Here is an 18,309-nt window from a genome sequence, read left to right on the forward strand (position 1 = left end):
AAGAGTGAAGATCATCAGCACACATCACTTGACAAATAATCCAAATAATCATAATTCCCTCCATGAGTGCGCTGAACTTTGCATGAATAATTGATAAGACGTACGCATAAATTGCTGCATGTTATTCCGACGAGAGTATTATCATGTCACGCATTTCACTTGAGACTTGAGATGCTTATCTCACGCCGATGGCATTTTCTCCAAATTCACCAAAAGACACTCAGCTGTTGTCTAGGCACACACACAACACTCAAGACGTCTTGAGATGTCCCTGCGCTCGGCTCTTCTCTCCCTCCTTCGCTGTGCAGAAAATCACACCGCGCACTCAACAATGAACATCCGGACACCTACGCTCGCCTTAGTGGACTGAAAGAAATTCTCAGTCTGATACGCACAGCGGAGTCGATTTGAAATGAATGCTTTCACAAGACACACAGCACTCCATCTCTTTCGCGCCAAAGCACCAGCTCGAAAAGCATTGCCTCAACACCAAATCCCAACAAACTGTACGGCGCGCGAACATTAGCGATGAGACGACGACGAAGAGCTCTCATATTCATAAAACGAGGCCAATCTCTCAATCAATGCTATTAACTGGCGTACGCGAGAGCGAGACAGCAGTTGCGCCATAGAGAATTTTAACTTTCTATGCTATTGCAAGTTGAATATAGATGTAAACATTGCTTGGATTTTGATGAAGACCTTCTCTGCCACAATTGTGAGACAAAATTTTCGGTGGCAATCGATTTTGCTTTCATCTTCCAGCTGACTCCTCAAAAAATCATTCATCACTGAGCAAAGCGCACACAGATTGGAGATTTAAAGCTGCTGATCTTCTGAAAGAGACGCTTTACACCAAAATATGATGACTTTTCAGCGAAAATTGTGACTTTGCAGGATAGACAGAGTCAGATTCAACACTCAGAGACAACACTGGAATATTCAGAAAGTTATCTTAACATCGTCAATGACAGAATTTTAGATCAGGGAATTTATTAAGCCTAAAGCAATATAAGAACTAGAAAATTAAGAATTCTGTTTTTATTAGTTTCAATACAGAATTTCTGCTTTCTTGCGTCCAAATTTCAATTATGTTTTAATATAAAATTAAAATATGAAATATCTTGGAATATAAGATATTTCTGAAAGAACAATATATAATTTTGAATAAAATAAAGGTCCAGCATATGGATTTTAGATGAATCCTGTGTGTTTCCTTCATATAAAAGAATATATCAAGATGAGTTTACCAAAGCTGATTTACATATCCGTGTGTTAACTTGAGTTTAGGATGCTTGTTGAGGTTACTAATATCTGTATGGCCCACAATTATCTCCAGTGTCGTCTTTCTATCCTGTAGAATAGGCAGGATTCCGGTGATGTAATCGTTTCCTATGGAGCATCTGGCGATGTTGATGAGCTTCAGACATCGACAGTTCTTGATTAAAGCAGTGAGAGCCTTTCTGCTAATCCTTACGGAGTCAGGAATATGCAGTTCCTGGAGGCGTTCAATTGAAGTGAATCGAACTAGATTGTCATAAGTCAGAGATTGTTCCCAGTTCCTGATTTTCAACACCAACTTGGGCAAGGAATTCACAATGTTGGACGGCAGATGCTTTAGCACTGTTTCACCAGGAAACATCGTCAGAGACTCCAGCATACTTTGCTCACACAATTTCGCCAGGAAAGAGTTAATTTCTGTATCTAAATATCTAATCTGCAGATGTTTCAGAGAACGCAAGTTTGCGAACTTCAGAAAATCGGACGGACCAATATGACTATATGAGCTGTCGATCTTGAGAGTCTCCAAGCTCTTCAGTTCATTCGCGATCACATCAAAACACAAAGAACTTATTACCCTAACGCCAATGATGCCAAGGCTCTTCAATCCTTGATTTTGCCTTAGGAACGCAAGGAGGTAGGACGCATTAATTGAATAGCAATCTTCCAAATCAATCTCTTGAATATGCTGCAATATCGTAAGGCATCGTCCATTGATTCTTGAATAGCCAGCCAAATTGAGTGTCTCTAATTGCATTGCTTCTCTCAGACACTGCTCCACAGCATGATCTCTTACGCCAGTACAGCGAAAGTCCTTCAACTGAGCCACCTTGAGGTTCACGAACGTCTTGGGAAGGACTCTCAGCATACGCTTGTTTATGTCGAAACTATAGAGGTACAAGTTCTCCAAATGAGTGCAGCGTCTCAATAAGTGATTGAGGCTTAAGATTGGATTGGTAAACACAGCGTTATGCGCCTTCAGGCTGTGAATGTGAGGACACAATCTCTTCGCGATATTCTTCACTTCCTGCTGCGTAAAACATGCTCCTTTTTTGGATGGCGCAAAGTCCAGAACGCGTGTGGATTTATAGATCCTCTTTGCGACAGCCTGAAATCTTGGGCACACTTTCTCCATCAGCAACAGTTCCCGGATATTCAGATAGGAGAAGATAAACAGGAGGCAATAATCATTCAGCCTCAGTATTGAGTCTCTCACCACATATGTCTCCTTCGTGGCTGCCTTGAAGCGGTTTCTTAGGTTATAGTGCGATCTCTCCATTGTCTCGTGCTTCTTTTTACTTATCTACAAACAAGTCTTTAATAAATCATTTATGTTCAGAGTCGCAGGTCAACCGGGTTGTCTTCAGGAAAGATTTTCGAATGATAAGAAAAGCAAATTTCTTAAATTCTGAGAACGCGCATTAAATACGTAATGAGAAACCGTAATATAGCATTAAAAGAATACGCACTGCTGTGCAAAAGCCCTTTTTCTTTGCTAATACTTACAAAAATGTCCTGTTTATCTTCGAAAATTCCTTTTCTGACGCTCCTGTCCATACAATTCCACTGTCACTTTGTGAAATGCTAACTTCACACTGAATTGTACAGTGTGAAGTTAGAAGATGGCAACAAGGATATTCAATATTCTAGCAGATTAGGGCTAAACTCTTCATCTGTCTCCCTCATAATGAACTAAGAGAGTTCCCTTGAGAGTAAAATCCATCAACGGAGAGAAACTTCGAGACGACAACCAAAACTAAGTAAGAGGGAAAACTTTTCTGTAAAATTACAGTGTTGAGAGGGAAAAAACATTATCCACAGACATAAGCGTTATGTAAAAAGAGCAAATCAATGGTGTTGTTTAACATGGTGTTACAATCGGATAAAAATCACTGGACAGCGCGCCATTGGAGAGCTTCTCTCTCCACTTCGCGGCTCTTCATGATTTGTTTTTTCCCCTATTTTAGCATTGACCGTGCAAATATGCTCAATTGAAAATTTCCGTATTACTTCCCTCGATAATTTCACACCGAAAAAAAACCTCGCACAGTCCAATATTTGCGATTATGACCACAAGAGAGTGAAGAAAGTGGCCCATTTGCATACTCAATTCCCACTGTTATCAGCCACTTATTGCTTGGCTTTTTTTTGCTCTCTCGGCGCAATTGGCGAAAGCTCAAGATAACTGTGCGAACAAATTGGAAAAGATAAAATTATCGATGCTCCTTACATGGTGCCTAATTAATTGTTGATAAGTTTATCGGAGTTGCGAGTGAAAGAGATCGATTGAGGCCCATGATTTATGAATCACCATCAATGAAGAGCTAACAAGACCGCAACTTAGCCGCGAGATTTTGGATTATTATGTGAAAAGACACTAACTACCAAAATTGATGGACAAAAATAAACTCTCGAGCCACCCACAGAAGAGACATGACAGGAATATTCCCATAGAAAGCAAGACACACTTTTTCTCACACATTCCGCGGGAGAAGCATCTCGCCAGCAGTGGAAACACACACACATCATCTTCAATGTAATTTACCGAAGAGGAACACAAGTGGAAGATGAGGAGGAAGCGTGGAGTGCCAAAAAGCAGTGCTACTCAATTTTCCACTCTTTGCTCTCATTTTCCGCCAAGATGCCATGAAATTTTGTTACACAATCCACTTGACTTGCCCATTAGAAAGACTCTCTTTTTATGTTCAACTATACGGAGATATGAATAGGCATTTCTTTTTCCCATTTCAGTTCAACTCAGATTACTCTCCGCGCTTTAGGAATTATACACACATAGAATTCTAGAGCACACAAAATCATCTTTGCGGCAAATTGCAGTTTCAGCTGCAACTGTCCCTCATCAATTGATCATCTGTACACTTCACATTTAATTATCTATTGTAATGGGGAAGTGCTGAGAAACAATAACCCACTATTTTCACCCCTTCCAGAGCGACCAAATGCTACATTTTTCCATCCCATCCTGCGTGCGTGTTGTCAAAATAGAACAAAAAGTCTCATGTTAAGTGCATCTGACCCATTTTGAGCGCATTCAACCTCCCAAAAAATGACAGAGAACATTCTGTGCGTAACGAAAGGGGTGTCATTCATCAAATCACGTCGCAATTGTGCGAGATTCCTGCCATCCCTCCGATGTAATTGAGAAAAAATAGCTATACGCGTCATTCACATCTCACCGTGAGGCGAATAGGGGAGGAAGGGCGAGCTTGGAGGGCTCTATGAGTGACACAATTGTCGTAATTGCAATTAAATTAAATTACTTGATAGAAAATCATTTTATGTGTGACGCGCTCATGTGATAACAGCGTGCCGTTGTTTTTCCAGGAAATCAGGAATAAACGCAAAAACAATGTGGATTTTGCTTTTGGAAACAACACGATGGTTTCATGTGATAATTTTCTCAACTATACCTAGAATAATTAAATTTTAAAAGCATTAATAGACGTGAAAAGAGAACTTAATCTCTTCAAAGCGATCCTTCGCTTCCCCTAAACATACATAAATTATGTGAAGGAGAATCGCTTAAATTTCTCTATTTGGCACAAGTTTGATAGCAATGTAATAAAAGGACAGTGCGAGTGTCAAAAGTGGCTGGAAACATTAAATTTACATAATTTTCAATTCAATTGCGAATGCATTCGAACCCCCTGAATCTGTTCAAAATATTAACATAAAATTTTTATCTCAATGTACAACAAAGCGTCGAGCATGAACAATCACGAGACCACCCTTCCTCACGAACAATGGGAAGGGGTGAAAAATCCTCCAGATAATATATGGTTGGTTATTTATCAAATAAGACACACACACTCGTGGATTAAATATCAACATATCAATCCTTCCTACCGCGTGTGTTATCATCACAAGCACTTCCACGCCTCTTCACACACTGCAAATTTATTCAAATGCAAGTGTGAATTTGATAATAATCTTTGCAATCGCGACCCTCTTTGGGTTTGGCTAAGTCTTATGGCGATATAAATTTCAATAAGAGCGCAATTATTGTCCACAAGCTGATGATTGAGTGCTTTGTGGAGGATTTGCCACACGCTGTTCAGTATTTACATGCTAAATGACTCTCGTCCAGATTCTAATCGCGCATAAAAAATCCACTGACCAGACAAAGAGCGCGAAAAAAGTAGAATAGAAAGAAAATGCAGGTAAACAGTTAAGCGTCTGAGTGAGGAAAAAACCAGTCATGTGTGATATAACACTTTGCTAGATATCTGCAGATGCTTCGCATGATAAGCAGAGTGCTTAAATGGTGGATAAACTCGCCTATAGTTATTCTACAATCACTACCAATTTCGGCCAATCCGTTGCGAAATCAACTCTCTTTTCAACCTCATAAAGTTTGCTTTATTTTTGCGCTGAATTCAATATATATTTTACATTTTCATCTAAAAGTGAACATGTGAAATAAATACAATTATTGCGTATCGACTCTATGAGTCGCCACTATTAAATTCAATGAAAATTGCCACAGAAGGAAATCGAAATTGGAAATAGACAGAGAGAGAGAGGAAGAAAGGAAAACATACTAGAACTTCTTCTATCTACAATTTAACTCTTGATATTGATTTTCTCATCAAATCATTATTTGTCCTATACGGATAGTTTTGTATCTACTATTGCACTACGTCCTCTGCGCTCTTCATCCAATTTGGGGCAATTTCCTCTCGATATGCCATGGATTATCTCTCTCCCCGGGCGGCTCGTGTGCGGAGCTTTCCACGGCGGGCTTTCTAGCAACCTTGCTGGATCATGAGATTGGCTAAGCGAAACACTCGCAGCCAATTGAAAAACCCAGAACTCCGCACAACAGCTCCGCAGCCAGATGGAGTGGCGTTCAGCGTGGATACCGACTGGCGGCTCCCCTTTCTCTTCGACTTTATCGCCGGCGAAGTCATTTTAGGCAGCTTTTCCACGCCACAGAAGCACACTGAAATGGCAATAAAAGCACTTCTTTAATATTCATGCCAGTCATCTTTTATAGGCATCTGCTTGAGGAATTAATCCTCTGATCATTGGTAGAGCGGCGATTTGAGGAGAGATTTTCCTGTATATTGGGTGCTATTCTCGATAGACTCTTCACATTGTGTTGATTTTGTATTCTTGCAGAGGCAAAAGCAATAAAAGCGATAAGATATGTTATTTTATAACACTATCAAATCTCTTTTTCACACATTATTATTCACATTTTAAATTGTTTAAATTTTCCCTTAGCTAAACATAAAAGACCTCTCTTCTTCCGATTATGCTATTTAGCCAGAATATTCCCCACAATCACTAATCACGAATCTCTTCCTCTCACTTTGTTCGTTATAAGCTTTTTTCACGCAATTCTCGCCATTTTTTGCCCCCCATAAAACCACCAGAGGAAGTATCCGCACAAGTGGCTGTAAAATAAACAGATTAGACGACTCGAATGGCAGGGGAAAATCACGCGTGAAACCCTGAAAAGTGTAAAAATCGCGGGACCTTCTCACCAGTTGTTTATCGATTTAGTGGCTGGGCTCCAGCACAAAAAAAGGCACAAACAGCGTGACGTGAAAAATGGGTCATGAAGAAATTGAGGACAAATTGGAACTATCACCGCACAAATTGTGTGGTGTATTTTCCGAAAGGCAAACAACACATTTATCTGAGGCGCAGTGTGCTTTCCATTAGCTGAGGGCCCTCGCGCTGCGCTTCGGGAGATCTTGAGCACTCAAGTCCGCGCGCCACAATTGAAAAGTGACCAGCTATTCAGATGACGAGATGCTGATGAAAAAGTATAGCGACCCAAATAGAAGACGTCATTATTCCAGCACGAGGTCAAGGTTGACGAGTGAGCGCAAGCGTAGGTCGCCCCCATCGTAAAGCTCTCTTTGCGACGACATTGCAACTAATATCGAGATACTTTATGGATTCTATTAAGAATGAAGTCGTGCGCACATTGTCACACAATTCACCAGCCCCAGAGCGAAATAATTGGATGGCAGTGGCATTTTCTCAGGCACACAGCACAATATTTTCTCCCTCATCATCGTGAGCGCGATGAGCGCTATAAATTGCCTATTGGATTTCCTTGGATCCAGATCCAACATCACTCCACTGTTTACATACACTTTCTTGTCTCTGCCTCTAATTGCTCAATCACTCTCCCGCTCCTCAGATTCTTTCAACACACCCACGATTGGGAGCAGATTAGCCCTCCTCCCTCCAAAAACCATCCATTTCACTCTCTATCTACGCAGATAAATTGTGCAATATCATTTTAATTCATGCACTCTCGCGTCAACATTCACTCAATAATCCCCACATCCTCTAACTGGCGCAGCCTTGCTTCTCTGCGCTGGGAAAAATTTATCACACGCGCTGGTTTTAATTAAAACAAAAGCCTTTATTAATTTTCGACAGTGAAAAAACCATATGGCCCTTTAGGGCAGCGGCGCTTTGCCAAGAAGCCACGGATATTGCAACGGAGTGAAGCAGAAGAATAGTAGAGAGCCTAGGGAACTGTTGTTTAACTCTCATTCAGGGGGAAAAGTCGCTTTATTTTACTTGAATTCTTAATCCAAATGACAGCCCTGCAATAATTGCAAGTTGTTTCGGAAATCGCGTCTAGATAAACACATTCAAAATTCACTTCGCCAGAAAATATTCATGCAATTCCAATTGGTGTGGTCAACTTGAGAATCCCATCTCGTGCAGAGCATTGAAGCCTTTCCGCGTGCGGTGCTTTTATGTAACACACGACGCTATGCTTCTTATCTCCCAACCCAGAAACTCCACAAAATTCTCTCCTCGTCAATCGATAGCGGGTTTTATCTTTTGGGGGGCGTTCTATCACTTAAATTTCTCAAGGGACTCATCAAATAAATCTTTTCATCGGCCTCGCTTGAGGCGCATTAAATGAGAAATTACCACGAAAACCTTGAGAAATTTCCAAGATTCTGTCCGCACACTCTAGCCAGCATCTTCTTGCGACGCCTGTGTGCCTTTTTTAGGTCACGACACGACACTAGCGGATGACAAAATTACTCTTTTCCTCTCAAAAAATCCTTCATAAAGCGTGTCTGTGTGACTCCAAAAAGTCGCGATATTGATTGATATGCATTTCGCTTGTTCTTCTCTACCTTTTCGACAGGCAGATGGTTTCACTTCTCTTCTTCTCCGCGTTTCGCCTGATGGGCAAAATCTGGGGCTGAAGTGTACGAAATAGAACGGATAAACCATCAATCAGCATTTCCTCAGCATGAGAAAAGCGCCTCCCAAGAAAATCTGCCACATTTCCGAGAAGAGCGCATATAGAGGATGTGGAGAACTTTCATCGGCTTCAACATATGGTTTTTATTGTGACGAAAGAGAGCTCCGATGGGGAATTATTTGAATTTTTCATATATTCACTCCTCTTTTTCTTTTCGAAACACTCGATGGCCCCAGTGTATGTAAATGAACTCTTTTTTACGATGCCTCCCAATATTTCAATTGAATTTTGCGCATTTCCATTTTTCCTAACTGAAACACACCATCACACACTGCAAATAGAAACGAGGTGGTTTCTCATGATTTCTCCCGATAAAGTGAATCTCTTTCTGATTCTCATCAATACGTGCTCTACCAGTGAATGCCAAGCGGCGCATCTCAGTGCATTTTTTTTTCACTAAAATGTAAATTTACGTGTGAAAAACTCACCGTTCAATGGCAATTGTTCGCAGATGTGCGACGTCTTGCACTCTCCTCTGGATCACTGTTGGTCCTCGGTGTCCTTTGGCCACGAAATCCTCACTCTATCGATTGAACTCAGACACACACTTTACGTAATTGCGGAGAAAACGCGCGCGCTGTCGGAAAATTGCGCCCCAGGAGCCAAAGAGTGCCTCTTTCAGCCCTTCAATCCTCACCACATGGACACAATAGTGGCCCCAGAACTCCCCAGTGTGATAACCCAGCTGATTCTGTTGTTGTTTGCTCGATGTCAGCTGATTGAATGAAGTGAATTCGCCACTTGAGCCCCAGAGAAATGCGCTCTTCTACAGCCAGTGAAAAGAGAGAAGGCGCACTTGTGGGAGAGAATTTCCACACTATTCCTCTCTCGTGCTCCCTCTCTCTTTTGATTTTCTACTCACTGAAAATTTCATGAAACCCATTTGAATTCTGTATGAAATCCCCAACTCAGATGAGAAATCTCATCTTCTTGACCACCCTCAAGAGCTCAGCGTCCCAAATCCACCCTCGAAAATTGATTAATTCCCCTCGGGGATACAGAGGCTCTCCAGAAGGTCACCTCAAATACTTTTCCGTCATGAAACCACATTGTTAATTAATTTTCCGTCACGAAGCGACCCGCCAACGCACTTCTTACAGACGATGAGAACCCTTGAAGGCATGCTCTGGAGCGATTCACAGCATAATCAGCTTTATGAGAATTTACAGTAAATTCTGTGTAGAATTAAGTGATAACACGCGAATTGTGCTACAACATGAATGATGAATGTTACTGGAGAATAAGAATTTTTATGTAAATTGCGAAAAATCCTGTGATTCAAAACACTCAAAATAACAAAATCACACCGCTCTTAAAATAAGAGACCATTTCACTGGGCAAACACGCATCGATGTTAGCGCTACTAATGGTGATTACACAAATGAATGTAAATTTTACTTACAATTTTTTCTTCTGACTCTCGAAAATTCTACTCTTTTCCAGCTCACATTTCGCCTCCACGTCCAGAAAATCCTCTTCCAGCTTCACGTAATCCGAGCTAATTTTCCGGCAGTTTTGATGATTGAAATTCCTTTGCGATGCCCTTATCGACCGCCAAGGCGAGGATTTGCTGAGTTTCTTCGTTTTGTGGGCAAGAATGGCTCTGTGCCAATTACAAACCACCTGGTTAGGAGATTGTCTGCCGCAAATACCGTCCGAACCGTGAAATTCACACTTGCCCGCCATAATAACATCGGGATTGCACAAAAAACACGAGAAGACTGAGTAGATTGAACTAATCCTGAACAACTTCACATTTTCTTATCGCTCTCAATTTCCGGACTTTCATGGCTCACGCTTTCTGCAATTTTCGCGCGATAAGCCAGACTCTTTGTGGCTGTGGACTACTATATCTTCTTGTAATTATTTTCTCTCTTTAGCAGCGTGGAAAATTAGGCTAAGAAAAGTACTTGAATTGTTCCTTTTCACGATTACAGGGACTTGAAGCAATTCAATCATTCTTTCTAGTGGGCGGGGCTTTCCAATGGGAGGGACATTTCAAATGATTCCTTACGCTAAGTAGTTGATTAATCATAATCAATATTAACTCTGAGATTTCTTCAATATTGCAAAAGTTCAATCGAAAATGCAAAGTCGTGTGGAAATGATTATTTTGGGTGAGAGTGTAAATCCTTTTAAAATTCTCTTATTATTAAGACTTTATTGTGAACAATGATTTTGAAGTGAGTTTTTGTATGGGGTGAAGTATTAAGACTTCTGTAGAAGTCGATATGAGTTTGACCTACAATTTTTTATTGTTCTACAAATCACCAAAGCCAATAAAACTTGCAATCCAAGGTTGGGCTTCTAGTTGCCTTTCGAATCTCCCGCTCGCCGCCTGGCGTCGAAGAGTGTGACAGCGCTGAGCGAAAAAGCGCCCAGTTTGGGACATTCACTGTTGCCTGTCACAGTGTTGTCATTCGTGGAAAAATTTCTGAAAAAGCAGCAGCATTTGGAAGGCGAAAAGCGTGGAAAAGTGCAGTAAATTGACGATATTGCGACTTATTGTGTCACCAAGTGTTGCCCTAGTGTGCACTGCGTGTCGCCAAGTTGTGATCTATCGTGCAAATTACGTGCAACCCGTGATATTTGGTGTGTGGTTTCCTCGTCACTTGTCAGCCCAGAGGAGAAAAAAGGCCCGACCGAGCTATTTTCTCGTTTGTTCTGCAGCTCAATCGCCATCCAGGGTGGCAAGCAGCGGTTTCCCAGTGAATTGATGTGTCCATGAAGGTGATTGCAGTGCTCAAGTGACTTCGGGAAGAGCCAATCGCCGTGAGCGAGTGTGTGTTTGGGTGGCAGACAATTGATTTTGCTCTACTGCGACTCCGTTGCCTCTGCTGAGCATTACCCGTCCGGGTGAGATTCTCGTTGGGGAACGCGCACTTGTCAGGCCAGAGAATGCCTCTGTGGAAGTCACAGAAGTCGCCGGCGGAGCTCGTGAAGGCGCTCAAGGAGTCCGTCAACTCGCTGGAACGGGGCGACAAGAAGGCCGAGAAGGCCCAGGAGGATGTCAGTAAGAACCTAGTGAGTATCTCCAGTGCAGGGAAGCATCCAGATAGCGTTACTTTCCCGGCCGCCGAGTGCGCTGGGCCGATAGCAGAAGCAGGGATTTCCGTAGCAGCGCGGCTGAAAATCGATAAAACACCTCTCAAGGTTTCCTGAATTTCGTGTACACTTTTGTCCTAGTGTCAACGCATCCTTGGTCACTGTCTCCCTCTTTCTCACTTTCACCCTGACACCACCGGAGGACACCAAATCCCCGGGCGTCTGCCCTCATAGATTATTCAGTGTGTGACAACATCTTTTCCCCGCGCCTCAAATGCAGATGTTCTCCTCTCTGCAGAGGATAAATCAAGGATGAACCCAGAATTCTTCCATGAGACCCGCACAAGTTCTGCCCAATAAGACGAAGAGAAGCAACATCGAGAATCAATTGAGCCAAAAAGCAATTAGCGAGCAATTTCCTCACTAATTGCAAGTTTAAAATAATTAACGAGCAATGGAATTCGCAGAGACTCTCTAAAACTCGCGATATCTTATCGCTGCTCGGCGCTTTTTTTTTTGCTGGCTCTCGAGCATTCGGATCACTCGGATTGTATCGCGCTGCAATAGTCACAAGATTCACCTCCGAGGTGGCGATTGCACAGCCTCTTCTGGTCCAGAAGCAATCGCGCTCACTTGCTATTTGTCAATGGGCGCAATGTTGTGATGTTACACAACAGCGCGGGCTGAATTTGAGTCACTTTTACGCAGAAGTAGAAATTTATGACTCTGAAGTGCACACTCGAGGGCCCTCCACAGCTCCCGACGTCAGGCGTGTAATGATTGTGATAATATTTGAATGATTTTTCATTGATCACTAAATTTCTATTGCCAAGTACTTGCGACTATTTAATCCTCCTTGTAGTAATCAAGTAATCTGCAACTTAATTAGTCACGCTTGTGTACAGACTGATCGTATCGAGCCTCTTAATTTGATAGTCATATGGCAGACTCTGACTCAGTCTTCAGCATAATGTCTTGATGAGAAAAATGTTTCAAGTACCAGCAGATAATTGATCAGCTGATCTCAGAGTCAGAAATTTATTATTTGAATTTCTATTCTTGATTTTTTACATTTCCGTGCAGCTTTTCTCGCTTGAATAACACATAAAAAAAATGCCTAAATAAACTCCAACAAAGTTCTTCCCATAAATTGCGACATTTGTCAAATACAATCTTCATTCACACTTCCTTTTATTTGTCAAAATGTATCGGGAAAAATTCCTACTGAACTTTGCCCAGACATTTTTGCTGGCAAGTGAAAATAGTTTAGTCTGGAATTTCTCAAAAATGGACTTTTTATGAGATTTTTAAGAAGAAAATTGATAGCGAAGTTGACGCGCGAGTTTAAACAATGATAAGAATCTGGTCAAGGAACTGCAGAGAGTTTTGTGATTTCGAGAAGAGAAACAATGATCTTTTCGCGATTTGTGCAATTTCTTCCCAGAATTAAAGCGTATATCACTGTAATTTGCATGCCATTGTTAGAGATTCTCCCGGTGACTCATTGGATTTCCTCACTTGTTTGCAGGTACTTATCAAGAACATGCTGTACGGAACGTCAGACGCTGAACCGCAGACAGATTACATCGTGGCGCAGCTGTCGCAGGAGCTGTACAACAGTAATTTGCTGCTGCTCCTGATACAGAACCTCAATCGGATTGACTTTGAGGGCAAGAAGGATGTGGCGCAGGTGTTCAACAATGTGTTGCGACGACAGATCGGCACGCGATCGCCGACAGTTGAATACATTTGTACAAAGCCAGAGATTCTCTTCACACTGATGGCGGGTTATGAGCACCAGGAGATCGCCCTGAATTGCGGCACGATGCTGCGGGAGTGCGCCCGGTACGAGGCGCTGGCCAAAATCATGCTCCACTCGGATGAGTTCTTCAACTTTTTCCGCTACGTCGAGGTCTCCACGTTCGATATCGCCTCAGACGCCTTCTCGACATTCAAGGAACTCCTCACGAGGCACAAGATTCTCTGTGCTGAATTCTTGGAGGCGAACTACGACAAAGTCTTCTCACACTACCAGAGACTGCTGAATTCGGAAAACTATGTCACACGTCGGCAGAGTCTCAAGCTGCTCGGAGAGTTGCTGCTCGACAGACACAACTTTACGGTATGTTAACTCTTGAAAAACTTTAATGTCCAATTTCTTGGTGCGAGAGATCCACTGCGCTTCAACTCAAAGAGCAAATGACAGAAGCTGAGAAATCATTTCACAGCTAAATTTATGGTAATTTATTCGAAAATGTATCGATGCTCACTTTGATGCTGGACTGCAAGAGTGCAAACAGAAGTTGATTTCTCTATGACAGCGTATTTAGCAGGATTTTTAACCCATTAACACTTGAGTGCAATATTTGACGGTCGATCTAAGAAACTTTGCAAAAAGGCCGAATTGGTTACAGTGAAAGTTAGGCATCTTTAAGAGAATCTCTTGAAATGGATGGAAAGATAATTAGTTAAAATGTTCCATTAAACTCTTGGGTTGACTTTTTCGCCCTGAGTCAAGAAAAAGTTGAGAAAGACATCGAAGTCGTTGTGTAAACAAGGAACTTTTGGGATGACGGATTGTGGAAGGTCACGGAAAAGTTTCCTGGCAGAGCTTAAGAAGCGTGTCCAAGAAAGTTTGTTGGAAAGCAACGCAGTTGCATGAAATTTAGTAACTTGTCACTCAAAATCGATATGCTAGGAAAGATTTCGAGACAATTGACGGAAGGATTTTAGTCAAAGCGTCTAATATGTCTCAACTGAAGGAGGAGAATCTATTGTCTTTCTTAAATGACTAGAGATGAGATTATGCAAAATTTAATAGCGACTCAATTTACCACTATTATTGAGTATTCTCTAAATTGAAGGGTTAATAAGAATTGACTTTGATTTTGTGGTGGTGGTTTTCGAATGCAATGCAAACATGAGTGGAGGAATTTTGTTATGGTTGTTATAAATTTGAAATTCTATATCATAAATACACACAAGAAGTAAAACTTGTGAAATGCAATAAAAGTGGAATTTGCGGAACATAAACAAATAAGAGTGTTTGCTCTTCCTTCAGGTTATGACAAAGTACATTTCGAATCCGGACAACTTGAAGCTCATGATGAATATGCTGAAAGAGAAATCGAGAAATATTCAGTTCGAAGCCTTCCATGTATTCAAGGTGAGAGACAATTGCGTGGCGAAGAAGTTGTGGCAGAGGCTGAAAGCGCGCGTCTCTATTTTGCAGGTGTTTGTGGCGAATCCCAACAAACCGAAGCCAATACTGGACATTTTGCTGCGAAATCAGGAGAAACTGGTCGATTTTCTCACGAAATTCCACACAGATCGATCCGAGGATGAACAGTTTAACGACGAGAAGGCTTATCTGATTAAGCAAATAAAGGAACTCAAGCCAGCCCCTGAACAATAGTGAAATATTTATAATACATTTAATATCAATTATTGAGAAAAAAAAGAGAAGTGAGAGAATAAAAATAAACTATTATTCAGTAAATATGCAAACCTAATAAAAAAAAAAATACTATTATCACTTGTAATTATTACTATACAATAATGAGCTGATGGAACACACTCTCGAGGGTGAAGTAATGTGTAATTTTTAGAGGACGAAGAAGAGGAAAAATGTAATTAACAATAAAGGAATTTTAGACTATAGTGAAGTGAGAAAGCATAATTGATATACAGAAGGAGAAAAAAAAACAGAAACGAAAGAACGAGGTTATTAATTGAGAAGATAAATTGACTTTGTAGGATTTTTAGGGCAGACAGAAAGTTATTTAGACATTTCTTGTTTCATCTTAGTGCAGTTTTAACAGGGGTTGTTCGATAGGCGATGAAGAAGTAAAATTAAACTTTATTAGCATGATGACAGAAAAATTGTTCCTACGTTCATAAGCAAAATGCCGAGAAAGTTTGGGTGGCGCGCGATCTTGAAGAAGCAAAACATAAGATAAATCTGTACTGAATTTCGTGAATAAAGTGAGAAGTGACTTTCTCGAAAACCCATGGAGTTCATGCTGCAGCAATCCCTCGTCTCCGCATGACCTGTCCTCCTCCCTCAAATGCGTATATTTAATAAATATAATATATTTTCTATTCTACTCCTCATTTATAGGCACTGCAAGAGGAAATTATAGCAATTAAATATGTTAATTTTGTCAACAGATAAATAAATAAAATGTGACTAGAATAGAAGCGACACGCAAAATAAGTTATTCGCCCCTCAAAAACTTCCCAATATTCTACCCGAAATTTCGCAAATTGTATTTTTCTGTATATGTAGCACACGAGCTGGCCAATTTATTATTTATGTACTACTATGTAATATTTAACACTAATTGATAACATTGAGACATTTATAAATTTTTAGGAAACTGCAAAAACGAAAAATTGTGACATGAATAAATAAAGAGCAGAAGCGATTTCGCTTTGGTGAGAAGAAAATAAACTGAACTCTATTATCAGCAGGATATTTTTCTATTTATCAGGCAAAGGGAAGCCTTTTTTTAGGAAGAAGAAAATAAATGAGTAAAAAAAAACGAAAACGGTGCGTCAAAATGTGATTTTTTCTTAAATTAATAAAAACAGAGACTACAAAATAAATTAGACAGGCAAAAACACGCATTTTCTTTCTCTCTTGATATGATTAATCACTTTGTTTGGCCGATTGACAGAAATCTGCAACAAAATCAGCGATCAAAACAACTTTTTCTACACTCTTCAAGGCTGAACAGCATCTCAGAAGTACATTTTCAGGTAAACTACATTTGCGATCTTTGCAGTGAAAATTTGTTTTCAGACAGGCTGAAGAGTAAACCACACAAAGAGCTGATGAGCTGCAAAACTCCTGAACTCAACTATCAGCTTTTTATTCAATAATGTTTAAATATTCCTCCACAGAGCTTGAATTCGCTCACAACTCAATGTGATCTACGGAGAGTCCTTTGCTATCCTTCGGCCGTGTTCACTGGCGCTGTGCCGCCTTTTGGCCCTGGAACGCCTCGATGCGCTTCTCAATCACCGGTCGGAAGTGCCTGATGAGTCCCTGCACTGGCCAGGCGGCGCCGTCGGCCAGGGCGCAGATCGTGTGGCCCTCAATCTGCTTCGAAATCTCCCACAGCATGTCGATCTCGCCCTTGTTCGCGTTCCCCTGCACAAAGCGCGCCATGATCTTGTTCATCCAGCCGAGGCCCTCGCGGCACGGCGTGCACTGGCCGCAGCTCTCGTGCTTGTAGAACTCGCACAGCCTGTGGATAGCCCGAATGATGTCCGTGCTCTTGTCCATCACGATCACGGCGGCCGTGCCGAGGGACGTTTGCGCCGCCACGAGCCCATCAAAATCCATCGGCACGTCGCTGCACACATTCTGCGGGATGCACGGCGTCGAGGAGCCGCCCGGGATCACGGCCAGCAGGTTGTCCCAGCCGCCGCGCACGCCGCCGGCGTGTCTCTCGATCAGCTCCTTCAGCGGAATCGACATCTCCTCCTCGACAGTGCACGGATTGTTCACGTGGCCGGAGATGTTGAACAATTTCGTGCCGGAGTTCCGCGTGCGCCCAAAGCTGGCGAACCACACGCCGCCACGGCGGCAGATTGCGGGCGCAACCGCCACTGTCTCCACGTTGGTAACAGTCGTGGGACATCCGAAGACGCCAATATCAGCCGGGAAAGGCGGCTTGAGACGCGGTTTGCCCTGCTTCCCCTCCAGCGACTCGATGAGCGCCGTCTCCTCGCCGCAAATGTACGCCCCGGCGCCGCGATGCATGAACACGTCGAAGTCATAGCCAGAGCCGCAGGCGTTCTTGCCGATCAGGCCAGCCTGGTAGGCTTCCGCAATGGCATACTGCATGTTGGAGGCCTCGTTGTAGAACTCCCCGCGGATGTAGATGTACGCCGCCTGGGCGCCCATCGCGCGGCCCGCAATCAAGCAGCCCTCAACCAGCTTGTGTGGATCGTGGCGCATTATATCGCGATCCTTGCAGGTTCCGGGCTCGCCCTCGTCAGCGTTCACCACCAGATACTTGGGGCGTCCATCCGAGGGCTTGTTCATGAATGACCACTTCAGACCGGAAGGAAAACCCGCTCCTCCGCGCCCGCGAAGTCCGGAGACCTTGATTTCATCTGCAAATGCACACAGTTAGAGCGCCAAATACGCTTAAGAAGCACTTCAGCGACTTACTGACGATCCATTCCGCTCCCTTGTGAATGATTTCCTTGGTCTTGTACCAATCGCCCCGTTTGAGGGCTCCCTTGAGTCGCCAGTCATGTCGTCCATACAAGTTCGTAAACACCCTATCCTGGTCAGCCAGTGGCCCGAAAGTGGTCTTCGTCTGCGGTGGCGGAGTCCCCGCCGGGGGTGCCGTGGAGTTTCCTCTGCGCTGTGCTTTCACCACGAGCGGATAAATCGCAGCTAAAAAGCGTAGAAAATTATATAAGTTTTGACGTTTCACCGACACGAGAAAAATAACACACGAATTGTGTAGAAATTTCCCAGGGGGAAATCGTGTCAGGCTTTGATTAGAGTGTTGGAAGTATTTACCAATTTGCTGCTTGGGAATTGCATTCACCCTGGCTAAGGCAAAAGCCATTTTTAGCGATATTTTTCAACAAACTTCCCTTCGCCCACCTTCAATGGCTGGCACTTTGGGACAAAACGTCAGGATTTCGCTGCGTGACTGGAAGTGTCCCACGAAACTGCTTCGCGA

At 42.5% G+C, this 18,309-nt stretch overlaps 3 protein-coding genes across 4 annotated transcripts in view; 1 reads left to right on the top strand and 2 right to left on the bottom strand.

Moving 5' to 3' along the window:
- LOC132262886 (rap1 GTPase-activating protein 1) overlaps window positions 1-10,282 on the bottom strand; it is a 43,496-nt gene extending 33,214 nt beyond the window's left edge. Inside the window, exon 1 of one of the 2 annotated variants that reach the window (XM_059762350.1) lies at window positions 9,957-10,282. In XM_059762350.1, the coding sequence (XP_059618333.1) occupies window positions 9,957-10,240 (284 nt within the window). In that variant the 5' untranslated portion in view covers window positions 10,241-10,282. Of the gene's footprint in view, window positions 1-104; window positions 301-9,956 lie in introns of those variants that run through there. The other variant, XM_059762351.1, reaches the window with a different exon arrangement.
- A 591-nt stretch (window positions 10,283-10,873) lies between these two features.
- LOC132262888 (protein Mo25) lies at window positions 10,874-15,606 on the top strand. Its single transcript, XM_059762360.1, has 4 exons — window positions 10,874-11,578; window positions 13,128-13,721; window positions 14,661-14,765; window positions 14,832-15,606. The coding sequence occupies exons 1-4, from the start codon at window positions 11,453-11,455 to the stop codon at window positions 15,012-15,014; spliced, it is 1,008 nt and encodes a 335-aa protein (XP_059618343.1). The 5' UTR covers window positions 10,874-11,452; the 3' UTR covers window positions 15,015-15,606.
- Window positions 15,607-16,457: 851 nt separating this feature from the next.
- On the bottom strand, window positions 16,458-18,264 carry LOC132262887 (NADH dehydrogenase [ubiquinone] flavoprotein 1, mitochondrial). Its single transcript, XM_059762359.1, has 3 exons — window positions 18,144-18,264; window positions 17,784-18,014; window positions 16,458-17,725 (listed from the first exon to the last, which is right to left on the bottom strand). The coding sequence occupies exons 1-3, from the start codon at window positions 18,190-18,192 to the stop codon at window positions 16,569-16,571; spliced, it is 1,437 nt and encodes a 478-aa protein (XP_059618342.1). The 5' UTR covers window positions 18,193-18,264; the 3' UTR covers window positions 16,458-16,568.
- Window positions 18,265-18,309: the final 45 nt, after the last annotated feature.

The sequence above is a fragment of the Phlebotomus argentipes genome, unplaced genomic scaffold (assembly GCF_947086385.1).
Source record: "Phlebotomus argentipes unplaced genomic scaffold, Phlebotomus argentipes genome assembly contig_15, whole genome shotgun sequence".
NCBI lineage: Eukaryota > Metazoa > Arthropoda > Insecta > Diptera > Psychodidae > Phlebotomus > Phlebotomus argentipes.

Excerpts from the sequence above, each read along its gene's own strand:
- LOC132262888 (XM_059762360.1), top strand. The coding sequence starts at position 11,453 with ATGCCTCTGTGGAAGTCACAGAAGTCGCCGGCGGAGCTCGTGAAGGCG. Across the intron at positions 13,722-14,660 it reads TCGACAGACACAACTTTACG|GTTATGACAAAGTACATTTC; the intron begins GTATGTTAACTC and ends CTCTTCCTTCAG. Across the intron at positions 14,766-14,831 it reads AAGCCTTCCATGTATTCAAG|GTGTTTGTGGCGAATCCCAA; the intron begins GTGAGAGACAAT and ends TCTATTTTGCAG.
- LOC132262887 (XM_059762359.1), bottom strand. The coding sequence starts at position 18,192 with ATGGCTTTTGCCTTAGCCAGGGTGAATGCAATTCCCAAGCAGCAAATT. Across the intron at positions 18,015-18,143 it reads AATTCCCAAGCAGCAAATTG|CTGCGATTTATCCGCTCGTG; the intron begins GTAAATACTTCC and ends TACGCTTTTTAG. Across the intron at positions 17,726-17,783 it reads GGGAGCGGAATGGATCGTCA|ATGAAATCAAGGTCTCCGGA; the intron begins GTAAGTCGCTGA and ends GTGCATTTGCAG.